The sequence below is a fragment of the Phacochoerus africanus genome, chromosome 14, assembly GCF_016906955.1.
Source record: "Phacochoerus africanus isolate WHEZ1 chromosome 14, ROS_Pafr_v1, whole genome shotgun sequence".
In the NCBI taxonomy this organism is placed as follows: Eukaryota; Metazoa; Chordata; class Mammalia; order Artiodactyla; family Suidae; genus Phacochoerus; species Phacochoerus africanus.
In genome coordinates this window covers 6,236,278-6,253,618 of record NC_062557.1, presented here as the reverse complement: position 1 = coordinate 6,253,618, position 17,341 = coordinate 6,236,278, and the positions used below count along the sequence as shown (strand labels likewise).

At 49.9% G+C, this 17,341-nt stretch overlaps 1 protein-coding gene across 1 annotated transcript; it reads left to right on the top strand.

The window, feature by feature from the left end:
• The first annotated feature begins 4,012 nt into the window (after nucleotides 1–4,012).
• MRPL58 (mitochondrial ribosomal protein L58) lies at nucleotides 4,013–11,767 on the top strand. Its single transcript, XM_047757632.1, has 6 exons — nucleotides 4,013–4,835; nucleotides 8,010–8,043; nucleotides 10,199–10,258; nucleotides 10,833–10,915; nucleotides 11,007–11,176; nucleotides 11,432–11,767. Exons 1-6 carry the CDS (start codon nucleotides 4,650–4,652, stop codon nucleotides 11,514–11,516), a joined length of 618 nt encoding a protein of 205 aa, XP_047613588.1. The 5' UTR covers nucleotides 4,013–4,649; the 3' UTR covers nucleotides 11,517–11,767.
• Nucleotides 11,768–17,341: the final 5,574 nt, after the last annotated feature.

Below are 17,341 nucleotides of genomic sequence, written 5' to 3'. Positions count from 1 at the left end.
TCACTCAGCTCTGGGGAGGGGGGAAGGAGGGCACATCCTGAGCTTCAGTCCCCCATGACTGGCAGCCAAGAGTTCCCATCAAGGCTTAACGGTAACAAACCCGACTAGTATCCATGAGGACTTGGGTTTGATCCCTGGCCTCACTCAGTGGGTTAAGGATCCAGCATTGCTGTGAGCTGTAGTGTAGGTTGCAGACATGGCTTGGATCTGGCATTGCTGTGGCTGTGGTGTAGGCCAGCAGCTACAGCTCTGATCTGACCCCTAGCCTGGGAACTTCCAAAGGCCTAAAAAAAGCCCTCCCCCCAAAAAAACCATATCAGGCTATTGGAAGTTTACATATTTGTTGGGTACCAGCTATGCCAGTCATGTGGCCTTGCCAGGTGCCCTGTGGGGTGAATCCTCCTTGCTGTACTGGTTTTGCAAATCCCTCTCTCCTCCCCATACCTGCTGACAGCCCAGGTCACTTCAGAAGTCAAAGAAATGCTCCTGGATCTTTTTTTTTGCAGGGGGGTCAGTTTCTTACTGCCTCCTCTTGTCAGAAAATTCAGCCGGTTCCCTGGATCCCAAACCCACGTGAAAAAGCTTCCCGTGGAGGAGAGGGCATTGCGGTGTGGGAAGCCCAGAGCGGGAGCTTCTTACATCATCTGAACGGCAAGGGGGGGTTAACATCCATGTGTGCAAGTGGACTTTCCCGTCCTGCTGTGACCTCCCTCCAGGTGAGGTTGGAGAGGACATGGTGGGTGTGACAGCCAGAGCAGTCACTTGAGGAACGAAGGAAGCCATGGCCTGCATCCAGCCACCCTTCTCCCTTGCCTTTTTTTTTTTTTTGTAATGGCTGCACCTATGACATGTGGAAGTTCCCAGGCCAGGGGTTGAATTGGAGCCGCTGCTGCAGGCTCATACCACAGCCACAGCATCACTGGATCCAAGCTGCATCTACAACCTACGCCAGATCCCTAACCCACCTCGCGAGGCCAGGGATCAAACCCACATCCTCTCGGGTACTGTGTCAGGTCCTGTGGCATATGGAGGTTTCCAGGCTAGGGGTCTAATCGGAGCTACAGCTGCCAGCCTACACCACAGCCACAACAACACAGGATCGGAGTCACGTCTATGACCTACACTGGAGTCACAGCATTGCTGGATGCTTAACTCACTGAGCAAGGCCAGGGATCGAACCTGCAACCTCATGGTTCCTAGTCAGATTTGTTTCCACTGCGCCACAGCAGGAACTCCCATCCCCATCCTCTGTATCACCGTGGGAACTCCTCCCTCGCCTTTTAAATCACCTTCGCCCTCTGGATATGGCTTCCCCTCTCCTTCTTCCTTCCTGTAGCCACTCTGTCCTTAGTTGCTGCTTCCCGGGGTCTCTCTCGCCTCTCTCCTCCTTCCTGAGACTGACAGCTTTCCCATCCCAAGGCCAAGCACATTGAACCTCTGTGAGGAGGGGACTCCTTCTCATCTCCTACCCCAGGAAACAGCCCTCCCAGCACACCCTGAGCTGAAAGCCTGGGAAGGTTCTCAGGAAACTAGGCAAACAAGGCTGGTGGTAAAGGAAGCAGCTCCCAGGGAGAAGGGGGCAGCCTTGCCCACTTGTTCACAGCAGGAGCCAGGCTCTGTGCGGCTGCCCAGCCCCTCGGGAAAGAAGAAAAGACCTAGACAAGCACTAGTCAGGCTGGACCTCCCATCCCAGGGCAAAGCCATCAGATCTCTGAAAGGAGAAAGAAGCTCCTTCAAGAAACCTAAGTGTGGCTGAGATGTGCCACCTGTTCCCTCAAAAAGGTGGAACCCAAGGCTGCACACTTAGCCTCCCTTAGTAACAGCTAATGTTTGGTGCCTGCTGCCCCATGCCCCAGGGCGTGTTAAGTGTCTTCCGTGAGTCTAATGCCCTCAGCCACCTTATGAGGCAGATATAAAAATCTCCGCTTTACCGATGGGGATCCTGAGGCTTAGAGATTAGGTTAGTAACTCAGTCACATAGAAATAGTCGAATGCAGACCTGATCAATTCCACTGTGCAGCTGCAGGTGCCCTAGCTCCATGTGATGAGGACTTTTAAGAGCCAGTCTGACCTAGGACACTCCAGAAAAGACAGGAAAATCCCATGGACCGCCTACACGAGAGTGGTATCCCAACACACAGCTATAGAGGAGGCTTGGTGTCTACGCTTCTCAGCTACCAGAAAGGCCTTAATGATTTCGTCTTTTTATGGCCACACCTGCGGCATATGGATCTTCTCAGGCTAGGGGTTGAATGCGAGGTGCAGCTGCTGGTCTATGCCACAGCCACAGCAATGCCAGATCCAAGCTGCATCTTCGACCTATGCTGCAGCTTATGGCAATGCCAGATCCCTAACCCACTGAGTGAGGTCAGGGGATCGAACCCTTATCCTCTTGGACAATATGTCAGGAATTTATTTTTTATTTTTTATTTATTTTTTGCTTTTTAGAGCTGCACTAGCAGCATATGGAAGTTCCTGGGCTAGGGGTCGAATTGGAGCTATAGCTGCCAGCCACAGCCACTGCTGCAAGCAGCAGCTTCCACCTATACCACAGCTCACGGCAATGAGCAAGGCCAGGGATTGAACCTGCATCCTCATGGATACTAGCTGGGTTCGTTTTCCACAGCGCCACAATGGGAACTCCCAATATGTCGGATTCTTAACCCGCTGAGCCTCAACAGGAACTCCAGCTTAGTGATGCTTTATCTCGTCTTCCCCTCTGTCTTCTCACCCCTATGCATGTCCCCTTCCTAAAGCATCATTTCAGCCTATAGAGGCCAAGTGTGGTGAAAGAGAAGGCTCGCCTCAGCCTTGGGTTCCACCTTTTTGAGGGAACAGGTGGCACATCTCAGGCCTGTTTCTCCCAGAAGGGCCTCTGTTCTGGATGGTTCATAGCAGCAGCAGGTGAAAGGAGCTTGCCAGCTGCTCTTCTTTCCACTCCAGGGTGGCTTGTTCCATTCTCTTCTCTACCCCCCTCCTCTCCCAGAATCCAGGCCACCAGATGGCCCGAGCAGGCTGCGTTCATTTGGGCCATGGAAACCTGCAGCTTCCTTTTCCTTCCACTCTGGGTCAGGTGCAGAGCTGGAGCCCAGGCTCAGAGCAAAGATGCCATGAAATGGTGCTCATTTTATTATTTATAATCCCTGAGCTGTCGACCTGGGCCAGTCCCTGGCTTTGCTCCCCTGAGCAGCTTTTCCCAGTCACCATGGAGACGCCTCTGTTCCTTCTGAGGTCTTGAGACTAAGTCGGGCAGGGAGAGTCCCAGGAGACTCCCCTTTCAGCCTAGAGACCAAAAGGCGCATGTCAATTGCCATTCCCTTCCTAGTTTGGGTTTACAAAGCCCCAGCTCTGCAAGCATTTTTTCCCTCCTCCAGAATTTGCCTGTATCAATGAGGCTAAGACGGTAAAGCCTGGACTTGATGACAATCTCCTATTTCAAACAGCCAGCATTCCCAGGGGCATGTTTTTCTAGGTAATTATGCTTTTCCTAAAAATAGAACCTGCCATTAAGAAACAGCCACCAGTGTTACTAATAATCACTAATGTTCATTGAGCTGTTTCTGTTTGCCAAACCGCCTCTCAGCAAAGCAACTTAGCTAACACTTAACTGTTTCCAAACATTGCTCTATTTTGAACCTTTCTCAGAGTTAGAACCTCTCAGTTTTGAAGTTCATTTCTTCCTCTCTTTTCTTTCTTTTTTTTTTTTTTTTTGCCACACCCGCGGCATGGGGAATTTCCAGCCAAGAATCGAACGCATGCTACAGCAGTGACCCCAGCCACTGCAGTGACAACACAGGATCCTTAACCCGCTGAGCCGCAAGAGAACTCCTGGTTTTCCTAACAGCCCTGTAAAAAGAATCTCTACTTCCCCATTCTCCCGGCTAGGAGAAACTGCATCATGCTCCACAAAGTGGGGGTGGGGGTTCACTTTTTAAAATACGTCTTTTTCAACCCGCCCACCTCTCCTACCATCGGGTATTTGCCTTCACACAGGTGTTCAGCAGGGATTTGCTTATAGGTTGCCTTGTGAATGAGCCTGAAGTCATAAACTCAGCTCTAGCGGAACTCAACTTTCAAAAACGCATTTCCTCTTATCAATATTTATTGAGCACCTATGATATGCCAGGTTCTGGATACTGGGGATCCAGCGGTGAGCCAGTGCCCTCCTGGTGGTTATTCTTGCTGGGAAACAGGCAATAGAAAAGTTTGAGCGATGTGAAAGGAAAACAAAAAACGTGGAAAGGAGTAAAGGCGATGGAGATGAACTAGGGCAGGCCCCGCCGATGCTGCGAGATTTGGGGGGAAAAGCGGTCCAGGAGGGCACAGACTGAAAAGGAGAGAAGCAGTGTTTCTGGGGGACATGACATCCGGGGGCTCTTTGCACCAGGAGGCGCCCTTGAGAGCTCGCTGTCTGGCCAACGTTTTCCCCACCGCGGCAGCCGCCCTCAGATCACCAAGCAGGCCTCCCGGAGGCGGCCGATGGGAAGCCTCTAATATGCTCCGCGTGAGAGCAACGCCGGGATGGATCTGAGCTCGCCTTCTTCCGACCGCAGAAGCTCAAGGCCACGCGGAACCAAAGTCCCGAGGAAAGCGCGAGCCCGCGGACCGCGGAAGGAAGCGCCCACCGGAAGCGGCCCAGAGATCCCAACATGGCGGCCGCCCGGTGCCTGCGCTGGGGCCTGAACCGAGCCGGAGCCTGGCTGCTGCCGTCGCCCACGCGCTATCCCTGCCGCGCTCTGCACAAACAGGTAGAGGGCACCGAATTCCAGAGCATCTACAGCCTGGACAAGCTCTACCCCGAGTCGCGGGGCTCGGACACCGCCTGGAGGCTCCCGGTGAGCCGGGAGGGCAGGGCGGAAGGGGTGTTTCCTCGACTCCGCTGGTGAAGGCAGGAAGCCGGGGCCGGATTGGCCCGGCGTGCAGCTAATCCTAGGGGCTGATGCACGCAAATGTGGCGGTCGCGGCGGGAGGAGGCTGGTTGCCCTAGCAACCGGGAACTGGGCTGGCTTGGGCGGGTGGCGGCGTCGCGCGTTGCTCGAGGTGTGCCGGCCCCGGGAGAGTGCACTGGGTGTGCTTCTTATGAGACTTTAGCTTTTCTGGTTTCATTCCCCGTCCCTCAGGCGCAAATTCTTGTCCCAAGGCAAAATTGACCTCCACAGTGGACAATTAAGGCAGGAAGCTGCCAAGTTGCTCTCTTTTGGAACCTTCTGGCCTTAGCCTCTAGGAACCCCGGCACGCCTGAGAAAACAGAGCTTCAGGTTGGTTTCCTCAGGGTGCCTTTATTGACAGCCTGCTGTATGCAGGTGCTGTAGCAGGGCCCAGAGCAGGAGAGATGTGACCCACTCATTCTACTGAGTTTTCACCCACAGGACTCCTTTGTTCATTCACTCATTCAACAAACGTCTGTTGAAAGCATGTTGTGTACTCCGTGCTAGGCATGGGGTAGAACAAAACACAAAAATTCTAATGCAGGAGTTGTCTTGTTGATGCAGCAGGTTAAGGTTTCCACGTTGTCACTGCAGTGGCTTGGTCACTGCTGTGGCACAGGTTCAGTTTGTGGTCCAGGAACCTACACAAGCTATGGTCTTGGCCCCCCCCCCCCAAAAAAAGAAAAAAAAAATACTAGTGCTAGTTGACTTATCTGCTTAATGGAGGGAGACAGGCAACAAATAGAGTCAGTAATACGAAGTATGTGAGATGGTGATAAGTACTTTAGAGAACATAAAGCCTGGAAGGAAGAAGGAGGTAGGGGTATGCAGTGTTGCAGTTTTAAGTAGGATGGTCTGTGAAGGTGACATTTGCGTAAGAACCTGGAAGAAGCAAGGCTGCAAGTTATGAGAAGAGTGAGAAGAGGAGCATTCTGTGGAGGGAACAGCTGGTGCCACCACCCCTTCGCAGTAGCATGTTCCACTGGTTCAAGGAACAGCAGTCAGGCCAATGCAGCTGAGCAGGGCAGTCGGAGGAGATGAAGCGAAAGAGAAGAGGGCGGGGAGGAGGCCTGTTTATAGGGCTTACAGGCCTTTTTCGCTTTCCTCGGAATGTGATGGGGACCTCTTGGAGGGTTTGAGACCAAAGAGTGAGTGATCCAACTTAGTTGACAAAGATCACTCTTCTAGAGAATGGACTGCGAATGGCAGGAAGAGGATGACCGGTGAGGAGACTGCACCAGTACAGGCAAGAGTTGATGAACAGGGTGGAAGCAATAGGAGCCGTGGGAAATGGTCAGGCTCTAGATAAATTCAGAAGGGAAGGGCTGCAGGGTTTGCTACTGGATTCTCTGTGAGACGTGAGACTAAGAGAGGAATTGAGGGCTGAAGCTTTGAGCAATGGAAGGGTCGAGTTGCCATGAAGTGAGATGAGAAACTGGCAATAACTTTCACTCATTTGTCTGTTCATTCACTCAGCAAAAAGGTTCTCGTGCACCTACTGTGTCAGACACTCTTAAGCGTTGCACGTACAACCTTGATGAAACAGAGTTCCCTCTTCATGGAGCTTACGTTCTAGCAGAAGGAGCAGATATAAACAGATGGGGAAAACTATTAGGTAGTAGAAGCAGTGACTAGACCCAGGGGCTGTGATGTGCAGGCCAGGAGCTGCTTCAGACCAGGAGGAAGGACCGCCCTCTGTGAGGAGGCTTAAGGTGTAAGGCCTCCGTCAGGCACATGAGAGGAGACACTGAAGAAAGAGGTTTGAGTTTGAGCCAGAGAGTTGGGAGTCATTCACAAAGATGGTTCTTTCTGTCTGTCTTTCTTTTGAGCAGCACTCACAGCATATGGAGGTTCCCGGCTGGGAGTCTAATCAGAGCCGGCCTACACCACAGCCACAGCCGCAGCCACACAGGATCCAAGCTGCCTCTGCGACCTACACCACAGCTCATGGCAATGTCAGATCTTTAACCCACTTCGTGAGGCCAGGTATCAAATCTGCATCCTCATGGATACTAGTCAGATCAATTTATGCTGCGCCACAATGGGAACTCCAAGATAATGCTTTCAGTGTTCTAGGGAAAGAGAGTGATGGAGCAGAGGAAGGATTTGGGGACATTGCAGTGTCCAAAGGCTGCAAAGAGGAGTTCCCTGGTAGCTCAGCAGGTTAAGGATCTGGCAGTGTCACTGCTGCAGCAGGTTCAATCCCTGGCCCAGGAACTTCCACATGCTGTGCCGGGACAAAAACAAATAAATAAATAAAGGCTGCCAAGAGCAAGCAAAGGAGAGTGCAAAAGTCGTGGGGAGGAAAGAGGACACCAGAGAGGCCAGCTCAGAAGGCAGAGGAGGAGCATGCTTCAAAGAGGGCGTGGTCTGTGCTCTCCGGGGCCATAGAGAGGTGGAGTAGGATGAAGATTTCTCTCCCAGATAATTCCTAAGATGAAAAGGGGTAAAGGCAGCCTGAGTGGGGACAGATGAAGATACTTTGAGTTGGGGGTGCAGAAGAGTCTCGGAGTGGGTAGTGTTTGCACGGGACCCATGGACGTGAGGGTCTAAGGCTGACGGGCATTGCCACCGAGGAACAACTGGGGAGAGACGTGGAGGTGAGAGGTTCTGGAATGAGTGGTTCAGCTTGACACAAACCCTCAAAACAGGGCTGATCTGTTCAAGGCAGACAGGCTCACCTGCCAACCTCCTGGGGTCTGGGGGGAAGCAAGGTGGCCATTGGGTTGCTGTTCTGGGTTGGCAGAGGGGGTTCCTCTTGGAGCCCCCTGATGCCCACATATGTGGCCCCTTCCCTCCCTCCTGGGCTGCGGCTGGTGCCGGACACTAGCTAAGGGGTGTGGGGATGGCGGGGGAGGCTGGAGAAGTCAGTCCCATTTTCCTGGAAGAGTGTTTCTGATTTGGCACTTCTGGAGTCTGGGGAAGCCTTTTCTGGCATCCTGAAACGATTGTGCTGGGGACCTGAAAATGGCTGTATTACATTTATGGTATAGCTTTACATTGTTGCTTTTGTTGCCCTGGTTCTGTTAGGAGTCGCCCAGCAGGTGATATTTATTTGACACCATGTCTGTTACATTACAGGATGATGCCAAGCAAGCCAACGACATTCCTGTAGGTGAGTAGTTTTGTTTTATAAAAAATGCCTCCACCCTGCACACCTTCCTTCCAGATCTCTCCAGCCCAATGAAAGGAAAGCAAGTATCTTTGGGGGTGCAAAAGTGGTCTTGTGATGTGGAACAATCTTTGCAATAGATGAATTGATCGTTATTTGAAAAAAGTAAGGTATACAAGCATCTGTGTAGAGAGCTCCCATTTGTGTTGGACCTGTGTATCTGAAACCCTAATTTCTGGGTGTGCACACAGATCGTACAGGACACTGGATACAGGGACTGCCGTGGGGAGTGGAGGGAGGAGGACAAAGTGGGACACTTGGCGGGGGAACAGGAGTGGGGATTTCGCCTATAAACCACTTGCATAGCTTTATAGTTTTGTGCCCATCAAGCCTAAGGCATGGCCTATAAAGAAACAAGCAGGAGTTCCCATCGTAGCACAGTGGAAACGAATCCCACAAGGAACCATGAGGTGGGTTCAATCCCTGGCCTCACTCAGTGGGTTAAGGATCCAGCATTGCCATGAGCTGTGGTTTACGTCGCAGATACAGCTCAGATCTGATGTTGCTGTGGCTGTGGTGTAGGCCGGCAGCTGTAGCTCTGATTGGACCCCTAGCTGGGAACCTCCTATGCCGCAGGTGTGGCCCTAAAAAAAAAAAAAGAAAGAAAGAAAAAACAAGCAGCTCTTTTTTTTTTTTGGTCTTTTTAGGGCCACACCCATAGCATTTGGAAGTTCCCAGGCTAGGAGTTGAATCGGAACCATAGCAGCCAGCCTCCGCCACAGCTACAGCAGTGCCAGATCTGGGTCACATCCATGACCTAGGCCACAGCTTGCAGCAACACTAGATCCTTAACCTATGAGGCCAGGGATCGAACCCATATCCTCATGGATACTAATTAGATTCTTAACCTGCTGAGCCACAGTGGGAACTCCAAGCCCTCTCTAGGTGCACAGTGTTTCTGGCACCACAGGCAGTGAAAGAAGAGTAGCCAGATTTGCTGGGCAACTCTGAAACAAAGAGGCCAGGTGACCACAGTATGAAAGAGGGGACACTGACTGAGGAGCCCACTCCTGCAGCTGTGCCCTGAGGCAGGAGGAAACAGAGAACCAGAGACAAGAGAGACTGTCTTTCCTGACACCCTCCAGGGAGGCGGGGACAGGGACGCAGTGGGATTGGCAGTGTCGCAGCTCCTCCCCTCCCTCTGCTTTTGTCCTCTGAGAGGGTCCCTGTGCAGATGCAGATGGGGCTGCTGCCCCCAAGAAGGAACCACGCCCCCTGCAGTACCACACACCTTCATTCCCTGTTCAGAAATGAGTTCATTTGATTTTTTTCTAAGACAGGAAAACCTCTCAGAAGTGACCCAAAAATGGTCACCGCTGCCCGCTGAGGCCTACTCTCCACCACCGTGGGGCTAGCATTCCTTGTCACCCTTGCAGCTCACCATCCAGTCTTCTGAAATTTTCCCACTGCCAGGCTGTCCCTGTTGTCCCCAGATGCTATGGGGCTGCTTTTCATGAATTATAAAAGCAGAAGGAAGAGCCCTCATTTCACAGATTCAAAACAGACCAATACCAAGGCCCTGAGAAGCAGTGGGACTTTGCCAAGGTCACCTGCTCCATCAGTGCTGAGCCAGTGTTAGAAGACAGGGCCCCCAGCTCCAAATGGAGCGCTCCTCCATCCAGCAGATGGGCTCATCCGCGGGCCTTGAGCTGGGCCCTGGGAGCCACGCTGAACACAGTGAACGCACACGCACCTGCTTCTTGGCTTTCCATGTCTCCAGCAGTCAGCCAAGTTTGTCCCTTAGTTTGAGCCTTTGAAAGAGTCCTCCCTTTAAAACAAACAGCAAAAGGCCAGGGCAGTCAGATCCAGTGCAGTGCACTAGACCAGAAGCAGACACCCCGGGTCATAATCTCATATCCTCTGCTGTCTTTGTGGCCTTGGGAAAGTCACATACTCTTGCTTTTAGGTTCTTTTGTTGTTGTTGCTGTTTTTAATTTTACTTTTGATATCTGTAAATAATCCCTGACTGTAGTGATCGGAATGTTACATGTACATATCTATCATTAAAAGAGAGGAATGGCCTACTTGCAGTGATGGTAAATTAGCAGTTTGCACATTGAAGGATAATCCTTTTGTGGGTGTGTGTTCTGTTTTTCAGATCGCTTGACAATATCTTATTGTCGGAGTAGTGGTCCTGGGGGCCAGAACGTTAACAAAGGTACACGGTGCCTGGTTTTGTTTCGCTTTAAAACTTAGCTGAGAGATGGTCTTGAGGATTTCTAGCTTTACATTCATGGGGAAGAAAGGGTTTTTTTTTTCTTTTTTTTTTTTAGCAGAATCTTAAATACCACGAGTTTATGTAATAATCCTCTTTATTCTTTTGAATGTGGTCTGATTCTCAGACTCTCAGCTGTGGGTTGCCAGGACTAGGATCGGCTTGTGAGCCTAAACAAAGGGAAGTCACAGTGTGAACGGGCAGCCAGCTCCGAGGGCAGGTTTCTTTCATTCTTATGGAATTCGCCCCCCTCCCCCACATTCTTTTCAGAACCCAATAAATGGTAAGAAAAGCCCTGGACATTTCGTCCCTGGAAATTTATTTTTGTCCAGAAATGCCGCACTCTCTTCGCAGGCTCATTCCACGGCCAGCTTTGTATCCCCAAGGTCACACGGGTTAGAAACATTATACGGATGGGTGGGTGTCTGACCTCCTGTGGTTCAGGATGCCACCAGCCACCGCATGCTGAGCCTGCCTGAGAGTCTCAGGGGTCCCTGCTCCCTGCCCTTATTTACAGTGAATTCCAAGGCCGAGGTCAGGTTCCACCTGGCAAGTGCCGACTGGATCGCAGAGCCTGTGCGGCTGAAGTTGGCCCTCACGGTAAGCACCGGCCCTTCCTTTCTCCGTAACCCCTCAGTCACTTTGAAACCTTGCCTTCGTGGAGCTCTGGTTTTGCTTTTGTTCTCTGCAGCACAAAAATAGGATCAACAGGTCGGGAGAGTTGATACTCACCTCCGAGTGTAGCCGCTATCAGTTCCGAAACCTGGCAGATTGCCTACAGAAACTTCGAGACATGATTGCTGAGGCCAGCCAGCCAGCCAAGGAGCCGTCCAGAGAAGATGCTGAACTTCGCAGAAGCAGGTACCAGAATATGCCCCAGGCTTCTGGAAATTGATTCGTGTGGACGAGGGGCCACACCAAGAAGAGAGGCGGAGTGAGGCCGGCGACTTCCCAGCGGACGGGTGGCCAGGCTCCGGGGAGGAGAGGGACCCTGACCCCGAGCGGAGGCTCCTGGGCCAGCGCTGGCTGCTCTGGCTGCTCTGCTTCCTGCTGAGCTGCCAGCTCCCATCACCACATTGAGCATCTGGGCATGACTGTGTTTTTCTTTGTCTCCAGGATAGAAAACATGAATCGGGAAAGGCTGAGAAAAAAGAGAATCAGTTCTGCCATTAAGGCAAGCAGGAGGGTGGATGTGGACTGAGTCATCCTCCCGAGGGGCAAAGACCCTCTTCAGGGCATCTGGGCAGCTGCCGCCCACGGAGCTTCAGCACCATCAGGAGACGTGTTTGTTTGTTGTCAGTGCTTGTCTGTAACGGGGGAGCTGACGCAAGAATGTTCATCCGGAATGAGAACCGTGGGCCCTGTTTGCAGAGGTCTTGACAGGCAGTCACCATGTTGTCGAAGCTTAATGATCCACTTAATGTACTAGTCGCAATAAAATTCTTGACTCAGCGGGCTTTCCCTTCTCACTCGGGCTTCGGAACAGAGTTCGTTCCTTTGCTCTCAGTGGAATCGGCCTAACAGTTATTGACCGGCACTGACTGTACAGCCGAGGAGAACACAAAGGGGTGAGCTGCGGGGCCTGCCCTCAAGGCACACAGGGCAGAAGGCCTGAGACAGGTGTGTGGGCATCAGAACTGGAGACAGGTATAGACTATTAGCCAGGAGAGAGAGGAGCTTGTGCATTTGAAGGGAGCAGCGTGAATGAAGGAGGCCAAAGAGAAGGCTGAGGTGGAGGAGCTGGGGAGGAACCCATCTGAATGGGGGGTGTGTGGGGGTGCCTCGCGAGAGGTGGGTCTGGAGAGGGAGATAGAATTTCAAGGGGGAGAGTCTTGAGTTCAAGTTAAGGAGTATAGATTTTAAGAGAGTGGGTACTGGGAGGGTCTTGAGCAGGAAGGAGTGTCACTGTGAGATGCCCTCACAGGCCGTGGGGTCTGGGAGAAAGGAAGAGAGTGAGTTGGAACTGGAAGAAGGTTTTGTAATCCTGTCGTGTGGGAAAGTACCCAAGTCGGCAGAAGGGAGCAGATTACTCTGGCATATATGAACTTCTCAGAATGTTCTCTATTATTCTGATCTAGTTTACTCCTTTGACAAATATCCTTTTTTTGTCTTTTTTTTTTTTTTTTTTTTTTTAACGGCCATACCCACGACATAGGGAGTTTCCCAGGCCAGGAGTCAAATAGGAGCTGCAGCCACCAGCCTATGCCACAGCCACAATGATGCCAGATCTGAGCCACATCTGCAACCTACACCACAGCTCACGGCAGCACTGGATCCTTAACCCACTGAGCAAGGCCAGGGATTGAACCTGCATCCTCACGGATATTAGATTCATTTTTGCTGAGCCATGACGGGAACGCCCCTCCTCTGACAAATATTGCATTGTGATGATTTAAATACAGAATTAGGAACAGTGGTAGTGTGTACACTTTATGTGAACAGGGGGAAAAGTCATTGATCAGTGACTCTTATGCAATATAAAAGACATGGAAGACCCCTGGCTTCAAGAGACTCGGAGCCCAGCAGGGAGCTGAGGCTCACATACAAGGAAGGGCAGCGTTGCTCGGTTCATTAATTCAACAAATATTGATTGAGTACCAGGCACTGGGTGAGGGCCTGGGGAATCAGCAGCGAACAAAACAAAAGTCCTTTCTTCTAGAGAACTTACATTCCATCAGGGGATGGTAAACGCTGAGGGGAAAAATGGATTCTTATTAGGGTAACGCGACCTAAAACATGGTAAATAACAGAAGAAAGGTCTAAGTAGATTTTGGGAAGCAGAGAAGGAGCTCTTTCCAGCTGGAGGGTCAGAGAAGATGTACTTGAGGCGCTTGAGACAGGCCTGAAGAAGGGGTGGGATTGGCCGTGTAAGCCAGGTAAGAGCTTGCCACCTGGCGGCTCCAGTGAGGCTCAGGGCCCCGCCTGTGGCGGGGACAGTACACTGTGGTTTGAGGAAATGGGCTCTGAGGCCAGCTCCCCGGGGTCAGCTCTTGATCCACCACCCCCCTTCGCGGGTAAACTACTCAGAGGCTCTGAACCTTCGCTTTACCACCCATAAACCAGGGCTGATGTCTCATAGGGCACTTGTGGTGAACAGCGAGCCGCTGATGGCACCGAGCCTGTGCTCAGGGAATGTTAGCCGTGATTAATAGCTGCGTTTGGCTGGACCCCAGGGCATGAGGAGTCGTGGAATCCACATCTGCCACACTGAGTGGGAGCCAAGTCTAGAAAGGTCTTAAATATCACAGCTAAGACATTTAAACTCTACCCCTCTAGAGGCTGTCAGGGGAAGATGAATCTGACCGTGGCTGGATGAGGACAGACTGGAGAGAAGTGGGCACAGGTTGGTGGATGGACTCATGGGAGCAGTTAGGGACCCATCGTGGAACTAGGGCAGTGGCAGCAGGGATGGAGAGAATATAGCAGATGCAACAGGGTTCTGGGGACAGAATATTGGCTCGGCTGGAGTGAGAGCTGGTGTGTGACAAGGGGTGATGCTGAGCACTGAGACAGGAAAGTCACAAAGGGAGCAGGCTTGGGAGAATGGCTGGGTGATGGCTAAGGCTTTGCCTGTGTGGAGCTGACTGTGGGGACCAAGGAGGAATGCCTAGGTGATGCCTAGAAGAGGGAATGGAGCGGGAGCTGGCAGTGAGATGGAAGCTGGAGATGCAGGACAGAGGGGGACAAGTAGAGTCTTGGGAATGGAGAGGAGCAGCTGAACTTGAGGCAAGGCAGGGAGACACTCGGTAAGATGACAGTGGTGGGAAACAAGAGGGGCATCCTTGTGGGTTGACTCTAAACCTGTGAGGCCCTTAGAAGGCACTGGTGGGTATGTGAGGGGGCCTGAAAAAATAGTGGCGATACAGAGGGAGTTCCCTGGTGGCTCAGTGGGTTAAGGACCTGGTGTCACTGCAGTGGCTCAGATCACTGCTGTGATGCAGGTTTGATCCCTGGCTAGGGAACTTTCAGGTGCCACAGACAAGGCAGAGAGGATGAGAGAGGAAGGGAAGGAGAGGTAAAGAAAAAACAGGCTGGGGGACAAAGAGTAGAGCACAGAGGTAGGACCCACCATTAAAGAAAAAAAAGAAGAAGAAGAAGAAGGCTTGAGGGCAAAAGAATGGGTAAATCTCACGGACATAATGAGAGAGGCCAGACTACAAAAGAGTATGAGTCCATTGATATGAAGTTCAAAACAAGGCAAAACTGCTTTATGACAAAGAAAGTTGGGGGCAGTGGTGACTGACTGGGAGGAGGCATAAGGGAGCCTTCAGGGTCGCTGGATATGTTCTGTATCTCATGCACCCATGACCTTAAGTTCTGTACATCTTTCTGCATGAATATTACACCTCAACAAACCAACCAGTTAACTTTTTTTAAAATAAAAAAACATCATCTTATCATTAAGAAAGTATTGTAATCTCATACCAGAATCCCAATGTAATGTTTATACTCATTGTCCATCTCTGTGCAATTATGCTTATATTGATACAGTTTACTTAAATAAGTAAAGGCATTTTCCTATATTGTAAGTCAATCCTTTTTTTTCATTTTTTTATTACTCAAATGAATTTATCACATCTGTAGTTGTATAATGATCATAAAAATCTGATTTCACAGGATTCCATCCCACAGCCCAAGCACATCCGGAGACCATAAGTTTTTCAATGTCTGTGAGTCAGCATCTGTTCTGCAAAGAAGTCCCGTCTGTCCTTTTTTCAGATTCCACATGTCAGTGAAAGCATTGGATGTTGGTGTCTCATTGTATGGCTGACTTCACTTAGCATGATGGTTTCTAGGTCCATCTATGTTGCAAAAAATGCTGGTATTCTGTTCTTTTTGATGGCTGAGTAATATTCCATTGTGTATATGTACCACATCTTCTGGATCCACTCCTCTGTCGGTGAACATTTAGGTTGTTTCCATGTTTTGGCTATTGTAAATAGTGCTGCAATGAACATCAGAGTACATGTATCTTTGCGAGTCGTGGTTTTCTCTGGGTAGATGCCCAGGAGTGGGATTGCTGGATCAAATGGTAGTTCTATGTTTAGTTTTCTGAGGAATCTCCATGCTGCTTTCCACAGTGGTTGCACCCATTTACAATCCCACCAACAGTGTACTAGGGTTCCTTTTTCTCCACCCCCTCTCCAGCACTTATTGTTTGTAGACTTTTGGATGATGGCCATTCTGGCTGGTGTAAGGTGGTACCTCATCATGGTTTTGATTTGCATTTCTCTAATAATGAGTGACGCTGAACATCTTTTCATGTGTTTCTTGGCCATCTGTATGCCCTCTTTGGAGAACTGTCTGTTTAGATCTTCTGCCCATTTTTGGATGGGGTTGTTTGTTTTTTTGGTGTGGAGCTGCAGAAAGTGTTTATAAATTTTGGAGATTAATCCCTTCTTAGTCGATTCATTTGCAAAGATTTTCTCCCATTCTGTGGGTTGTCTTTTTGTGTTGTTTAGGGTTTCCTTTGCTGTGCAGAAACTTTGAAGTTTGAGTAGGTCCCATTTGTTTATTTTTCTTTTTATTGTCAATACTCTGATAGGTGGATCTGAGAAGATGTTGCTGTTGATGTCACAGAGTGTTTGGCCTATGTTTTCCTCTAAGGGTTTGATAGTGTCTGGTCTTATATCTAGGTCTTTAATCCATTTGGAGTTTATTTTTGTGTATGGTGTTAGGGAGTGTTCTACTTTCATTCTTTTCCATGTGGCTGTCCAGTTTTCCCAGCACCACTTATTGAACAAGCTGTCTTTTCTCCATTGTATAGTCTTGCTTCCTTTGTCATAGATTAGTTGGCTGTAAGTGCATGGGTTTAATTCTGGGCTTTCTATCCTGTTCCACTGATTTATATGTCTGTCTTTGTGCCAGTACCATGCGGTTTTGATGATTGTTGCTTTGTAGTATAGTCTGAAGTCCGGGAGCCTGATTCCTCCAGCTCCATTTTTCTTTTTCAGGATGTCTTTGGCTATTCTGGGTCTTTTGTGCTTCCAAACAAACTTTAAAATGTTTTGTTCAAGTTCTGTGAAAAATGTCCTTGGTAATTTGATAGGGATTGCATTGAATCTGTAGATTGCCTTGGGCAGTATAGTCATTTTGATAATATTAACTCTTCCAATCCACGAGCATGGTATATCTTTCCATCTATTTGTGTCATCTTTGATTTCTTTCATCAGTGGCTTGTAGTTTTCAGAGTACAGGTCTTTTGTTTCTTTAGGTAGGTTTACTCCTAGGACCAATCAGTTAACTTAAAGGAGAACATTCTTAAGGCAGGAGACTGGAGCCAGGTGGGTTACATTCTTCTTTCTTGCTGGTTTGATGGGGAGGAAGGAGATGGGTTTGTGCAGACTCTACATGTGGGAGAGGGAGAAAAAGAATGTCTCCAGGTTCCCGGGATGTGCCCTGGGAGGCAAAGTCTCAACTCAGGCACAATGGGGAGTCAACACTGCCTTTGGCGGAAGCTTCTCCCATTACACTTTCGGATATGCATGGATTTTTGTAATGGATTTTAAACGTGTGTAACATTTTAAAATGTGCCTTTTCTCTATTTGTATTACCTTTTGTATAGCAGTTTTAAAGGAACCAACTATTAGAGTGAGGTATCTACTTGGGCGATCCATTTATTTCCTGTATATTATATATTTGCATACGTATATATTTCTACTATTGCGACTGGAAAGATTTGTTCCTACTGGTTGTACCTTGTTTCATAATGGGGGAGATTTTCACTCTTTCGATATGCATGATGGATACCAGTTTGTTCTCATTCTCTTCCTACACTACTTTTTCCTGAGATTCTTGGTTCTGTCGGTTTTGTAGAGGTGGAAAAAATGGCCACAGTGGTAGAAATTTGGGGATGCCTGCAAACGGCCTTCACCCGCCATGGTCCAGGTGTCTGGGCAGCCTCAGCACCGGCCTCCCAGGCCACAGTGCTTCCCAGTGCTATTGGCAGGAGGTTGATCAGTTCTCTTCTCACCGTAGATTCTTTCTCACGATTGATTGTGAGCAGTGGAGGACCTACCCTCGCGC